Source organism: Amblyomma maculatum, chromosome 2, assembly GCF_055883805.1.
Source record: "Amblyomma maculatum isolate TAMU_Amacu chromosome 2, ASM5588380v1, whole genome shotgun sequence".
Taxonomy (NCBI): Eukaryota; Metazoa; Arthropoda; class Arachnida; order Ixodida; family Ixodidae; genus Amblyomma; species Amblyomma maculatum.
Genome location: NC_139345.1, coordinates 137,026,616 through 137,040,174, shown reverse-complemented (window position 1 = coordinate 137,040,174; position 13,559 = coordinate 137,026,616). Strand labels below are relative to the sequence as shown.

Below are 13,559 nucleotides of genomic sequence, written 5' to 3'. Positions count from 1 at the left end.
GAATACAAAGCAAGCAATGAATTTCGACCAACATGCGATCAGCAAAGTCAATACAAAAGCGAACGCATTGTGCAAGATTGTTTTGTTTTCTGTTCATTCGTCTGTGGCCATTAATCTTTCGGCAAGCTGGCAAAAGCGGCCAGGAAAGCCACGGCTACAATATCTGCTGATTGCGTTGTTTGTGAGCGCATCATAGCACTCGACACTCATGACGCTTCATTTTCAGCTAGCTTTATTAATTCTTACCATTGTGCCGGAAATGTAGAGAACCACTTTGAAAGAAATAAAAATGTCAATGAGTCATAACTATGAACAATCCCACAACTTAATTCTGACGCGTGTACACAGCTGTTAGAAGTGTATTTCGCAGACATGGCAACCTGGTTTCAGGTTTATAAAGTTGTTAAATTGTTTATGTCGCTGCTACCGTCGCTTTAGAAGATCAAAAAAGGAGAAAGCCATGTGCAAATTAACGTGGCAGGTATTATTGGAAACCAGCATATCATTAGCATGACGTGAACCGAAGTGAATATCTCAAACTTGAGGGGAATATTTTGCTCTCGACAGAGAGCGGCTACACGAAAACGAGCTTGTATTCATATCGTAGCACTTTAACAAACAATGAATACTACAACTTTCCGCATCCATCCTCTCACCCTGAGCCCCATCGGTCTGACTTCACAAGCACTAAAGAAAAAGGGCGAGCCTACTCTAATAAAAGGCGATTACTTCACCAGCAATGTATCAACACGTTCGTATCTAAAAGCGAGATTTAACGATATAAAAGCTCAATGTAATCAAGTCATGGCGGAGAACCTTTGCAGACGTTACTGCTTCCAAAAAGAGACACGTGAATTTATGCGGTGGTACTGCGCCATCATGCCCTCCATCTCATTTTGCAAAGACATGTCGTCCATACTATCACGCTTGGGAGCAATTGTGCGCCTTGTTTCAGTGATTCTCCGTCGAAACGCGCTTGACGCATTTCGCACTTTCAGAAGTGTCCAGGTAGCGTCCACTTGAATTTCAACTCCTGCTATCGTAGTGGGTCGTGACGTTAACCCATGCGATCACATGACCCTATCGTCGTCGCTATTCAACTGGCGCGAGCGTTGCCTCAGAATGGCCAGCATCTTCTGGCGCTTCTCTTCCATCAGGTTGTCTCGCCGCTGGTGGACGTAGTCGCGGGCATTGGGCAGTCCGCCAATGACGCAGGCGGCGAGCGCAGACCGGGGTTCGTTCATGTCGGTCGCCTCGCACCACTGGTCGGTGGCCGGGTCGTAACACTCGACCAGGTTGCTAGTGCTCTCGCCATTGAAGCCGCCGATGGCAAAAACGAGGTTGTCGATTATCTGTTTGAAAGAAATAACCAGCATCTCCTATACTATATGCTCTCATGGCCTTCAACTCAGGTGCAAATGGCACTCCGCTGAACTACACGCTTTATCCTCGAAGAACTGATTACCAGCCCAGCGTAATTATTTCTCCCTCTTGTATCACAGCCCTACCGCCTTCAAGTCACGCATGAATTGCCGCTGCTGTTATCGTCTCCATTTAAGGGTGACAAACCCTCTCAAGAGGTCATTGCGAATTATCATTTTTCCTTCCGCACATTTTTGTAAGTCTAAAGCGAAATAAACATTCATTCTGGGAAACAACTATGACTTCACCTGATAGCGGAAAAAAAAATGCGGGAGCTGAATTAAGATGGCTTGTGAGCTCCGTAGTTTTACATGGTTGCATAGCAATTATCAAGACCGGAAGGAAGGAACTAAGGAATAAATTGCAGGAAAACCGCAACAAATTAATTTAAAACCAGCCAAGCTATAACCACGGCATTTCTTAGCGTTTCCTGCGGTCCGCTGAAGGCGAGGGAGATAAGAAAAATTGCTGCAAAATTTACAGGCTGCATTTAGTCACCGAAACCCGCGCGACGTACGACAGCTGCTCGCCTACCAGGTCATAGGTGATAAAAGTGAGACCAACGTATTTGTCATTGCACTTGAGATAATTGAAGTAACCGCCGTCCAGTCGCTGGCACTGCACCTCCCAAACCTTGTCCCTTTACGCTACAAGGTCAGAGGAGTAAACCGACCCACTCAATTCTCAGAGCTAAAACTCATGCTCAAGTTTCCAATTATTTCAGTGTTAAGGTTTCTCTCAGTTAGCTGCCTTCATTTACGATCTTGTCGGCGTTTCGTGTCCTATAGCGGGGAATCGAACGGTATTGCATCGCTTCCCCGCACGTATTAGCGACCTCCGCGGGAGGTGTTCGTATATTACGAACAGCGGCTACTCACCGCCATGGCGAAGTTGCTCCTGGGCGTGTACATGTTGGGCAGGCTGGTCCACGTGTTGGTCTCCGGGTTGTACTTCTCGGCCGAGAAGAGCCTCGATGACCCGTTGAAGCCGCCGATGACGTAGACGAAGTCGCCGAAGCCGATGCAGCCGACGCCGCTGCGTTTGTAGCGCATGCTCGCGATGGACGTCCACTGGTCCGTGGTCGGGTCGTAACGCTCGGCCGAGCTAAGGCACTCATCTCCGCTGAAGCCGCCTGTGATGTACACGTACCCATCATGCGTGGTGGCGCAGGCGTCGCTGCGCTGAGAGTGCATTGGCGCGATCATAGTCCACTGCGAGCAGGAGGGTCAGCAGCGCGAAACGGGGAGTTATTTCTACGCCATTTGTATACCCCTCTGGTGCGCTGTACAGCTTCATATTCATTGAGACGTTGGCATCGCGACCCAACTCGCGCACTCGGGCTCCACAGCCGAGCCCCTTATCAATGAGCCACCACGGGGGAGCAGTGCTGGCAGATGCGACGCGTTAGCAGGAAACAAATACAGGGTGCTCGTGCTGTTAATGCGACAGTACTGCGAACGTAGTTAAATTTAACTCTTTTACTCTCATATTACTCTAAGACGATGCTTCACAACTGAGGCAGGATTTTGGGCCATCGTGAAGGTAGGTGGAAGGTGTCGCTCCTGAAGGTCAGCTGGCTGTCCCACAGCGTCTTTTAATTCGATTCAGCCTTCCCTGCGAGGGGCAAAGGATGCCGAAGCTTTGTGCAGTGTAGAGAAACCCTATTTCTCCTGAATGGAGCTTGTGGAGAGTAAATTTGTGTAGGTTTGTGGCGGTAGCGCTGTAGGAGGGGTTGTTAGGGTTGGGCGTCGGCCAAAGGTGGCGATCGGTGGGTAGCCCCTTAGCTAGGTTGGGAACGACATCGTGATGAGTTGCCTGGTGGGTGTTAGGTATTTGTTCTGGTGGGAGGAGGTAAAATGTTGCGGCTCCTACCTTGGGCCAGAGATTTCAATTCAACACGATTTTCCTGGACAGGTATAAAACTCTGCATTCTCACTGCATTTTTTAAGCCACAAAGCAGTGACCTACATCTTTATTAACCATTGAAAAAGGTGCATAGGCTGGAAATTTTCCAGTACTGCAAACTCTAATGTGCTTCAACCCGAGATCGCAGCAGCGAATACCCCTCAAAGAGACCCACGAGTCGGTGGCACCGCCTGATTGCCATTACGTCAGGGTCAATTCTATTGAGCTGGTACACCTACCTTTCACTTGCATTTTAACGCTAGGCTAGATGGCCTTCTTTGAGATGCATTCACCGCCACATTCTTGAGTTATACCTAAGTATACCAAATTCTATCCTGCTCCACATCCTATGAGAAGCTGTATGAGAGTCGCATTAAGGGCACATATCAGATGGTTAAAGATGGTTCATCATATGGTTAAAGATCAGTGGTGTACTCGGAACAGTGCATAACGATATTATTTGCATTAACTTGAAAAGCTACACTACCATCAATACTTCCTGTTGCCGCTATGCGTGCAATTTTTGTCAGACAGTATTCAAGCCAATAAGCTTGCTTTCTATCGGTGCATATAGTGCATCCATCAAGCTCCTATTCTTCATTCTACGAGTAGAACTTTCTGCCTAAGAAATGAAGGCATTTTAGTATTTATTAGTTGAAACATTGCGCCACTGTATCGCTGGAAACTAAACTATGGTGCTTGAAGCCCTTTTGGTGAGGCTGAACGTACACGTAGCGGACAGGCAGGCGCTATACTGTGAGAATAATCTCCCTGACCGCCGATCGACCCATGGGCATATGTGCACCTCTCGCAGGTCTATCAGCTCTCGCAGCCCTATACTCGCTCGACTCGGTCGATGTTATCTTTCTAATGATGAGGTGCCGTAATATTACCTCGGATATCTGGGCACCGCTCTCTAACGCAACGAACCTGTGTCCATCGACCACGTCGACATGAGAGAACCATGGCTTCGAGAAGGGCTGCCCTCCCAAACCCAAAATCCAGCGTTCGCCCAAGGTTGTTCCTCATTTGGCCTGAACAAGGTGTGAAGAGACCTGGCGTTTTGTGCCACAGTAAGGCCACCGGGAAACCCTAGGCATCCAACATTATTTGACAAACACCAACGCCTTCTGTGAAGGCTGGTTTCTTTTCCTGCAGGTTGACGTTCGAATTACTACCTGCTTTTCTAGTGAACAAATTCATGGTACCTGGTTGGTGCTAGGGTTGAATTTCTCGGCCGTGTTCTGCCTGTTGTGCCCATCGTATCCGCCCATGGCGTAGATGATATCATCCAGTACGGCGACACTTACATAGCACCTGAATAGCAAAGGAAAAAAAGCATGGTGAGCAACACTACAAATAAAAATCCAGAAATATTAACCCCGCCTTGCCACTACTTTGCACGTAAGCGTATATTTTTTCTTTTTCAATACTAGTAAGCGCTTTACGACTGCTTTCTAGCGACTGGCGCTTACTGTATGACATGGGCTAAAACTTAGGAATCTCAATTTTAGAAAACTGCTCACAGGATGGCTAGGTGACCCCATAACTCTAGATTCGCCGGCTCTTACTATATGACAGTCATCAAAACATCGATTATTTCTTGTAACGTGTCTCCTCACCTTTCGAGGCTGGTTCTCGTGCCCTCATATAACAGACAACTAAGCCACAGGCGCAGTCAGGAAGCGTTCTATTTAAGTTATCCGGCAGTCCAATCGGCTTGTTGACCAACCCAACTGTTGCTACGTCAGTAGCGCAGCACCGGAAAACGTGCCCTTACGAACTGTCGCTGTAATGTACGCCACCAAAACACTTGCGTTGCACGCCGGAATCCTGACAATATAAATATTATGCTAACGTTTGCCATTTGTGCAAGAGTGTTGGCATGGTCTCTGAGTAAAATTATGAAAGGGATGAAATTTTCCTACAAGCGCCTAGCAGTCAGCTACAATGAGTGTGATGACTAAACTTCTAATTTGCAATCAGAACAAAGATAAAGCAGTTCTTCTTCATCTGACACTTTGGGTGCAAAATGACGGATGTCCAGGGCGATATGACCACTCTTATCGCTTACACAGTACAACTTACCGCGGCCGTGTTTCGTGTTCACGGGCTCTAAAAGCGAATTAAAATGCGTCCCTAGGCCCATTTTCGTCTCGAAAAATGCAAAACTCGAGCAAAACTCGTAAAAAGATTGCAAGTATGAGTACGAAAAATGTTATGACGCGCCGCCAAACGCCCCTCCAAAAATAGCGATCCACCGTCGAGCTTGTTGCTTATTTGCGAAAAGAAATACTCCAAAGCTAAAATAAGCTGCTGTAAAACGCATAGCGGTAAATGCAGAGTTCCGCCTGCTTGTAAATCAACGCCTGACAGCGAAACTTGCTAAAGCTTTCTTGGGCTTTCCTTCAGCGGAGGCCCTTTAATGTAAAAACAGCGCGTAATGCATTGTTGTAGGCGCACCTCTTCACATGCATGGGTGTCACGGCGCGCCACTCTTTGGTGTGGGCGTTGAAGCACCGTACGCTGCTGAAGTGCTCTTCACCGTTGAAGCCGCCGACGACGTAAATGTCGTTGCCAATGGCCACGCACTTGTGGTACGCCCGAGGACCCTCGGGATCCACGGTTTCGACCTTTGCACGAACATAAAAAGAAACAGGGTGACCGAGACAATGCTCACGGTAGTTATCATTTACGAAGAACGCAATATTGATTTCTGAATGAGCGTGCAGTTCATTTTATAGAGTTATTAGTAGCCACCTCATGATATGGTACAAGCAATTGAGCGACGTAAAGCTGTGTTAGAGGAGGTAGTAAAGAAATTGTAAGATAGGGCAGCCGATGTACTTCAGAACATCCTTTTTTTTTTTTCTTCACAATAGTCATGCAGTTTGCAAATATCCTCCACGACGAATAAAATTCCGCTTTGAGTTTGAGCACCCGTCGTTCATAACCCGTACTTTGGCCATAGTTCATACGCCAGAAACGTCAGAACAGCACGCCACATTTTTTATGCCGTGTTAATTGCTCATTTCGTTCCAAATTTTTTGCTTCATCTTTGTCTCGACGCAAAGTGGCCAAGTGGCTAAGGATTCTTAATCCTTTGCAGTTCAGTAAGTAGTACTTTTTAAGCATCCCTTTTTATTTCACTGCAATATACTTTTTGCTTGCAAATAACAAAAATCCTTCCAATATGCTAAAACATAGAAATAAAACAAAATGTAAGATGCCCAGCTTGCGGTAATACTTCGTAGGAGCGAATAACGGTAAAATTTTCAATCAAGTGGGTAAATCAGTGACTTTCAACCATGAGTTCTCTAACTAAATGTTGTAAAAGGTTGTAAATTGACATAAAACGGCACTTCTTCTCTTAACAGCAGAGCAGCGAATCTCTAACTTCCTTGATGTCAAAGAGAGAAGGTTATTCTCCAGAACATTAGAAAGAACGAAATACAAACACATAATAGGCGACAATCGCAGGCACTAATATCCCTCGCCTTTCGTGTAATCTTTCTTTCTTTCGGGCCAGATTTTTTTAAAATAAAGAACGTGCAACAGCTAGCTGAACCAAAAGTTGTATTGCCTTCTCAAATTTTTATAATTGGAATGAAACTCAGTGTGAAACCCAAAATGGGGTTCCTTAACAGAAACCAAAAACATGTTCCCAGAGCAAAACAAGACACTATGCATCAGAGCAATCTCCCATGAATGATGGCCGGTAAATAGGGCGTCCAACAACACACAATTGGCTAAAACGCTTAACTTCGATAAGTTACTGAAGTCGCCTTTTACACCTTCCCGGAACGCTCATGCTTCTGTGCTGTCTCGAAAAGCGTCAATGTAACGGTGCTTCGATGTCTAGCAATGCGGAGAAAAGCACCCTGATCCAGCGGTCCGCTTTGGTGTCGTAGCTCTCGATGTAGGTGGTGGGTCCCCCGGCCATCCATCCACCGATGACGAACATCACTTCGTGAGGAATTCGTGGTCGTGCGAACAGGGGCGTCGGAACTTCGTCGTTGTGAATAACCACGTCCAGATCGTACAGGAACCTCAGAGTGTCGATGATCAACGGCCTGCGAAACCGAGAAAACAAATTATTGTCTCAAAAAAAGGCCTAGACGCGCGCGAGACTGCACGACACGGTCGAGCATGATGACAGAAAAGACGTTTTTCAGTCACTACTCATCTAAACTAAAAATTAAATTTACTAGGTCAGATTATTACAATAAGAGGTAAGTTATTATAGGCCGTTTGAGCTCTCCTACATCACTCGTAGGTAATGCGGTCCCGTCACCGTTACAACAGGTACTTGAGAAAAAGAACGGAAATTTTTGGTATTAATTTAGGTGCTCAGTTCCTTCGGTGTACCTTATTCCGTTTAATGTTATTCGTTGAGTGCGCAGGTGGCTATTGCGAGGCTGACGTCCCTCGCTGTTCGGCCGGCGGCGCGCAGAAGGAGCGAGCTCGCTGCGAAGCTATGGCGAAGCACAGATGACACTGGAGCATGCGCAGTGCTTAGCTTGCGCTGGTTAATGACTTTGGAGAATGACAGCTGTAGATCTACGCTCTGAAAAGCGAAATTCCCAAGATAGCGCCCAGGGGCGTTCGGATATCAATATGAAAAGCTTTTGTTTTTCTTCAAAAACATATTAGGACACATGTTGATAGGACAAGTATTACGAGGGCGGGCCAGCACTGATTCTTTGCAGAGATTTCGTTAGTAGTTCCGACGCACAAAAAAGTAATATACCGGCTAATTAACTGGCCCCGGCACTAAACCGTGAATTGTGCTCGTTGAGCTTACGGGAAGAGCTCTCGTACTGGGCACCCACCTGCAGTCCTCGCTGTCGGCGACATACTTGTTGGTCTTGATCTTCTCGACGAAGTAGTTGGTGTCCACTAGCCCCGTGCGCACACACTTGAGTAGGCGAGCCATGTGGTGGGCTCGGCTGTCTGGCTCGTGCTCGATCCATCGCAGCACTGCTTTCCACACGCTCTCCTCCTTGACCACGTTAAGGTTCTCGTCGGAGAGAAGGGCCTCCACGTCATCCACGTCCAGCTGCAGGAACTCCTCGCTGCGTTTGGCCACCTCGACGAAGTGCTCCATTAGGTAGCTGCGAGAGAGGGCATTGTTACCATCCGGGGACAGCGCTCTAATGAAGACAAACCCTACATCCAGACACCCTTGTCGACTCAGACCTAGGTTTCCCTCACAACTTGGCTTCGTGATTTGTAGCACGAATGTACCATTTGAGTAGTATATGAGCACTAACTTTGCGCGATTCCCAACTTTAGCTCACTGAATCACGATAGACTAGAAATGCAAGAGGACAGAAAACGCTCATGGAACAGCCACAGAATTGTGACAGAATTGTGCCATACTATTGTGCGAGTGTACAAGCATCGGAATCGATGCACGGTATAAGTCTAAGAATTACTGTCGTTATTAAATCATTTATATCAGAGACAAGTCTTTTGAGCGAAATGGCGCAAAGACTCCCCCCCCCCCCCCCGCCATACCAATTCTCGGTGCAAACATTCATTCTATACAATTAGTCTTAACCAGTAAAGGTGGGCCGGAAGGCAGTGCAAAGCACCCGTAACACGCCCTTTCAAAAATATTTTTCATTGCCAATGAGGACAACTGCAAGACTTGTCATCCACTGGAGAAACAATGGTCATTACTGTGGGCACTCAACAGCGAATAAAAAAAAAATAGTGATTGCTCTCGACACCAGTAGCACAAAGGGATGCGGAGAAGTGCAGGAAGGGCACTTTGTTGAGCTGAAATGGTACATGATCAAAGGTAACTGCTCTGCTTAAAGGAAACAGCGCGAACAAAATATAGATAAGACGGAAAATTGATGGCGAGAGTTGCATCAGGACTCAGCCTTGCCTCCCCAGCCTGTATCTACTCACAGTATCGTCTGAATTACGTAACCAGAAATGGAATCGTCCCGAGAGAGCCCACTGCATGTCCCTCATGGCTCAGAACCACGTGTTCAGTAATACTTACGGGCATCATTACCATCAATCAACGCATATGAAAGTTTATTGTTAACACTTCGGACTGCATTAAAAAAGCTATCAAGTACAAAACATTAAGCAACACCTTCCCATTTTTGAGGCAATGTTCGGGTATAGCGCTACGACCATCTATTGCGGCCAACATTGGATTTGGGAAGCATTCTCTTTGGATGGAAGCATATATTCCATTTGCGGCATACAACCCTGCACACAAATAAAGAGGGGCTTTCTACATGATGCCCACTTCGCATTTCTGAGCATAATGAAATTGTTAAAGCTCTGAATGAGCGAGGCGACCGTTTCTTGAGGCATAGCTGCTCTTGACAGAGAAGCAGTAATGGTGCCTTAAGTATCTAAACGCTTTGAAAGTGCGGAAATTTCCTCCTGCTACGCATCAAAAGAAAAGAACTACAAGTTAATATCTTAGTGCTTCAAGAAAGTACGCATGCTCGCATCGGAGACCACGCTTGTTTCGATCGACAGCAAAAGCAATGTTTTGTTGCCAAGTCATAAGAAAGACAACTCTGATTAGCTCGCTAATCTTCTAACATGTTAATGATTTCTGGACGAGACGTTCGACTAAAGCAAGTTGACGAGAAATTAAATAAATAAAACAGAACAGAACCGACCAGGATGTGTGAAAGCCTTTACGCTCAGACGCAAGTTCATAGGGATGACGACGTGAAAATGCATATTGAGAGATGGTGTTCCACTCAGTACGCGAGACTAGCTTCCCACAAGAAATTCACGGATTCGAATTCATTCCGTTCTGAAGCATTTTTTTTTTTCGTCCGAGCTAAGAAAGTTGCATGCCGCAACGTTCTAGCAGGGATTTTACATTAAAGTGATCCAGGGCTTAACATGGCTGCACCAATCATACACAGTGAGACCACAGTTTTATTTACTCGCGCCAGGGCAAGCGGACGGTGACGTCACGATCTAGTGGGCCAATCAGAAGTCAAGCAAAAGTAAGGCGCTTACTCCGCTCTCGAGATTGCCCCAGTGCTTTCGCACTAAAGGACTGCTGCACCCAAAGTATACTCTAGGGTCCCCACCTGTAGGCCTTGTCGGTGAGGTCGAAGCAATTGTATAGCTTAGCCACACTGTGAATTGAGATGCAGTTTTCGGGGGTCATGATGGAGAGAAGGAAGTCGCAGCAGTCCTTGAGCATGCCCAGGACGCAGAGGTAGTCGGCCGCCTTGAGGAGCCTCTCCACGTTGTCGCAGCCCACCCAGGTGATGTGCTTGTAAGCGAACTCCACGATGTTAGCGAGGGCTTCACTGGACACGCCGTACACCACCACTTCAGGTTGGTTGTTCCTGTTTAGACGACTGCTGAAGAGGGCTCTGAACACGAAAGGCCGAGAGAAAATAAGGCTTCGTGTCAGCCGTGCTCCCAATATGATAGTCTGGATGAGAACTACAGTAAACTAAACCTAAAATATGCGAGCAATCTTATTCTAGGTTATAATCATCACTAATATTACTTTCGGTGTTTGAAAAAGACCACCTATACTAATATCGATTATGTGCGGTCCCGTGCCATGATAGAGCGTGTCATTTCTTACTATCATCTTTTCAAGTGACTCTCTTTCTCCTCCGGCTACAGTTTCTGTGCTTTTTGTGCTCAAACAGGGGCTTCGCTAAGTGTTCCCACTCAAATCCATTTCGTTCTTTCGAGTTTTTTGAAGATATTGCAAATTCTAACTTGTGGGTTTTCACGCCCTCAGGCAACATAAGTCCTAAAGGAAACGGTATAATTGAGCGCTCCAGAATAATTTCGTACACCGAAGATATGCTAAGGCAAGTTTGTTTGCTCTAAAGTTTGCTCTTTGTGATTTTGAGAATTATCCTTATTTTCCACCCTACATGTCACTGTGCCGTCCTAAATTTATTTACAGGCCCCCCACAGTTATTTCTCCGTGGATGATATAGCGAGATATAAGCAATCCCATATCGGATAGGCACTTCCTAATAGTCGACAATCAATTACTGCTGTTCAAACATAAATGAAAACTTAGTTTCTGCTTTTTTTTTTACAACCAGGTTTGTTCTAGACGCATGATTGCTATTTGATCTATCAAGTTCAATGGTAAACTGAGGTTATACTTAACTAATGAGTGACGACGAATTGTTCCTTCTTACATATCTAGCTCTTGTGGGATGTGCTATTCCGGACCTGCTCTTTTTACATTCTCTAGTGGAATGAGAAAACGTTCTTGTAAAGTTTTAACAAAGGAAAGGAGAAACAAATGATAGATTATGGGGCTATAAACCATGAGAACATAAGTAGCATGATATATTTATTGTGCGATTGTCATATCTATCCGTTAATATTTCTAAAGTATTCTAAACGAACTCGTTCCACAGAACCTTTACGCTTACAGAGGTGCCACTTCACCGACATGGATCCCGTAATAAAAGTCGCCAAACACATTACGTGCTCATTTTGATGAACAGCTAGTTGCAAAGCCAGCAGTCTATTATATGCGTGCACAGTCTAGTACCCATTCCGCACCCTCAGTGCGGTGTGAGCACGCGCAGTATTGTGTCATGAGATGTTGTTTTGAAGAGCTGTGTACCCCGGTCAGAGCGCAGTAAAGAGACGAGACCGCTTGGCGGAAGCGGATTGCTCACTGACCTGAAGTACTCGCTGCAGCTGGCCATCACCACCTTGTGGACGGGGAAATGACCACCATCCGACGTCTTGAGCAGGCCGTCGCAGAGCAGGCCCGAGTTGCGCAGGTCCCAAAGGGTCTCTATAGCATCCTGAGTGAGCCAGTCGTCGGCTGTGTCGCTGCTGTTGCCCATCTCGCTGCCGTGCTGCCGACTGGCACCCGCCGCGGACGTCGTCCACGCCCCCAGAGGCATCCCGAGGACGCCGAGGTCCCGAGGACGCCGAAGCCGGCCCCGGAACGGACAGCAGCGACACGGCCCTCCTGACGTGCTCCTTCACTTCGTCCTCTTTGAGCACCGCATGGCACCAGCACTACGGCCATCGCCAATACGTTTCGTCTTCTGCTGGGGACGTACACAAATGATTGCCCAAAACAGCGCCAGCGTCTAACAAGGAGGCTTAGTTCCCTTCCCTCAAAAGTTCAGCACCCCAACTTCTGTTGTACCTGCAAGTCTCGTCTAAACACTTTTTAAACAGCAATTTAGACTACTAGCAGCAATTAGCATATCTGAATAAAACTTCAGAAATGTAATACACAGGCAGGCTGAATTGCAGAGTAGTTTAGAACGGTTCATCCTAGTGTTGGAGAAGGGGCGGAACGAAAAATTAATTTCGAGCAACTGAAGTTCATGCTCAAAATCATAAAGCCGGTCCTTTGCGCTAAAAAGGCCGGGAGGAGAACTTCAATTATTCATAAATATTTTATTAAATTTGTATTATTACCTCATAAAGTCTTGTATTTGCTGATAGGTGGCGTTGGCTAACTGTTGATCCAGGCCTCGAAACAGTGACATAGTACCCTCTGGCTATCCCTGTCCTTCTCTATTTCTTTCTCGCCGCTCTTATCTTTTTTCCTTTTTATGTAATAGACATTGTTGTTATTAATTTAGAGGAGAAGAACAACAACAACATCCATTTCTTCGAGCCAGGACACATAGTGTGTGCTGTAAAGCGCCTGGCCGTTATTACATCATTATCGTCTACATTATCACTGAAAGAACAGAATTACAGAATCCGACCGGAATTAATTTCAAACCAACACTTGGATTCCTGCCTCGACGACTGCTTGATGGCGATTCGACTGCCGGAGACGCGGTGATAAGAAACACAGCCGACGTGGTTGGGTATGTAGAAACAATTGCGAAAAAACAAAGCGCTGACATAAATTGTGATGAGAAAGCTCCTTTAGTCTAATGGACTGTACGGACACCTGCGATGTCCGGCTAAGATATTTGCAGAAGATTTTTCTTTAATGGGACCACCCGTTACAAAGGCGAAGCCACACATCCAAATCCCTCAAGAAATCGCTGCGAATTGAGGGCGCAGCTAGCGCGCAATAATTTTGTCATCAAAGCTGTTTAGTTCCAAATTTAATACGCGATTCAGCGCTTAGCCCTTTCGGCCCTTGTGGCATCAAATGACACGGCAACACAAATATTCCGCTGGTGCACCAGAAGCAAAAGAAAAACAACAGATAATCAATATGGTAGTTCCGCCGGGATCCTTAACACTATTGTCGCATTTGTGCT

The 13,559-nt window shown here is 46.3% G+C and overlaps 1 protein-coding gene across 1 annotated transcript; it reads right to left on the bottom strand.

The window, feature by feature from the left end:
• Nucleotides 1-997: 997 nt before the first annotated feature.
• On the bottom strand, nucleotides 998-12,681 carry LOC146200010 (kelch-like protein 10). The gene is made up of 8 exons (XM_084592836.1): nucleotides 11,995-12,681; nucleotides 10,410-10,700; nucleotides 8,160-8,441; nucleotides 7,208-7,400; nucleotides 5,791-5,960; nucleotides 4,536-4,644; nucleotides 2,301-2,633; nucleotides 998-1,352 (listed from the first exon to the last, which is right to left on the bottom strand). The coding sequence occupies exons 1-8, from the start codon at nucleotides 12,222-12,224 to the stop codon at nucleotides 1,071-1,073; spliced, it is 1,890 nt and encodes a 629-aa protein (XP_084448962.1). The 5' UTR covers nucleotides 12,225-12,681; the 3' UTR covers nucleotides 998-1,070.
• Nucleotides 12,682-13,559: the final 878 nt, after the last annotated feature.

Bases quoted from the DNA above. Each gene is read 5' to 3' on its own strand.
- LOC146200010 (XM_084592836.1), bottom strand. From the start codon at position 12,224: ATGCCTCTGGGGGCGTGGACGACGTCCGCGGCGGGTGCCAGTCGGCAG. The intron at 2,634-4,535 runs GTACCATGAATT...TCCTGCTCGCAG, and splicing joins TCAACCCTAGCACCAACCAG to TGGACTATGATCGCGCCAAT. The intron at 1,353-2,300 runs GTGAGTAGCCGC...TCTTTCAAACAG, and splicing joins GGAGCAACTTCGCCATGGCG to ATAATCGACAACCTCGTTTT.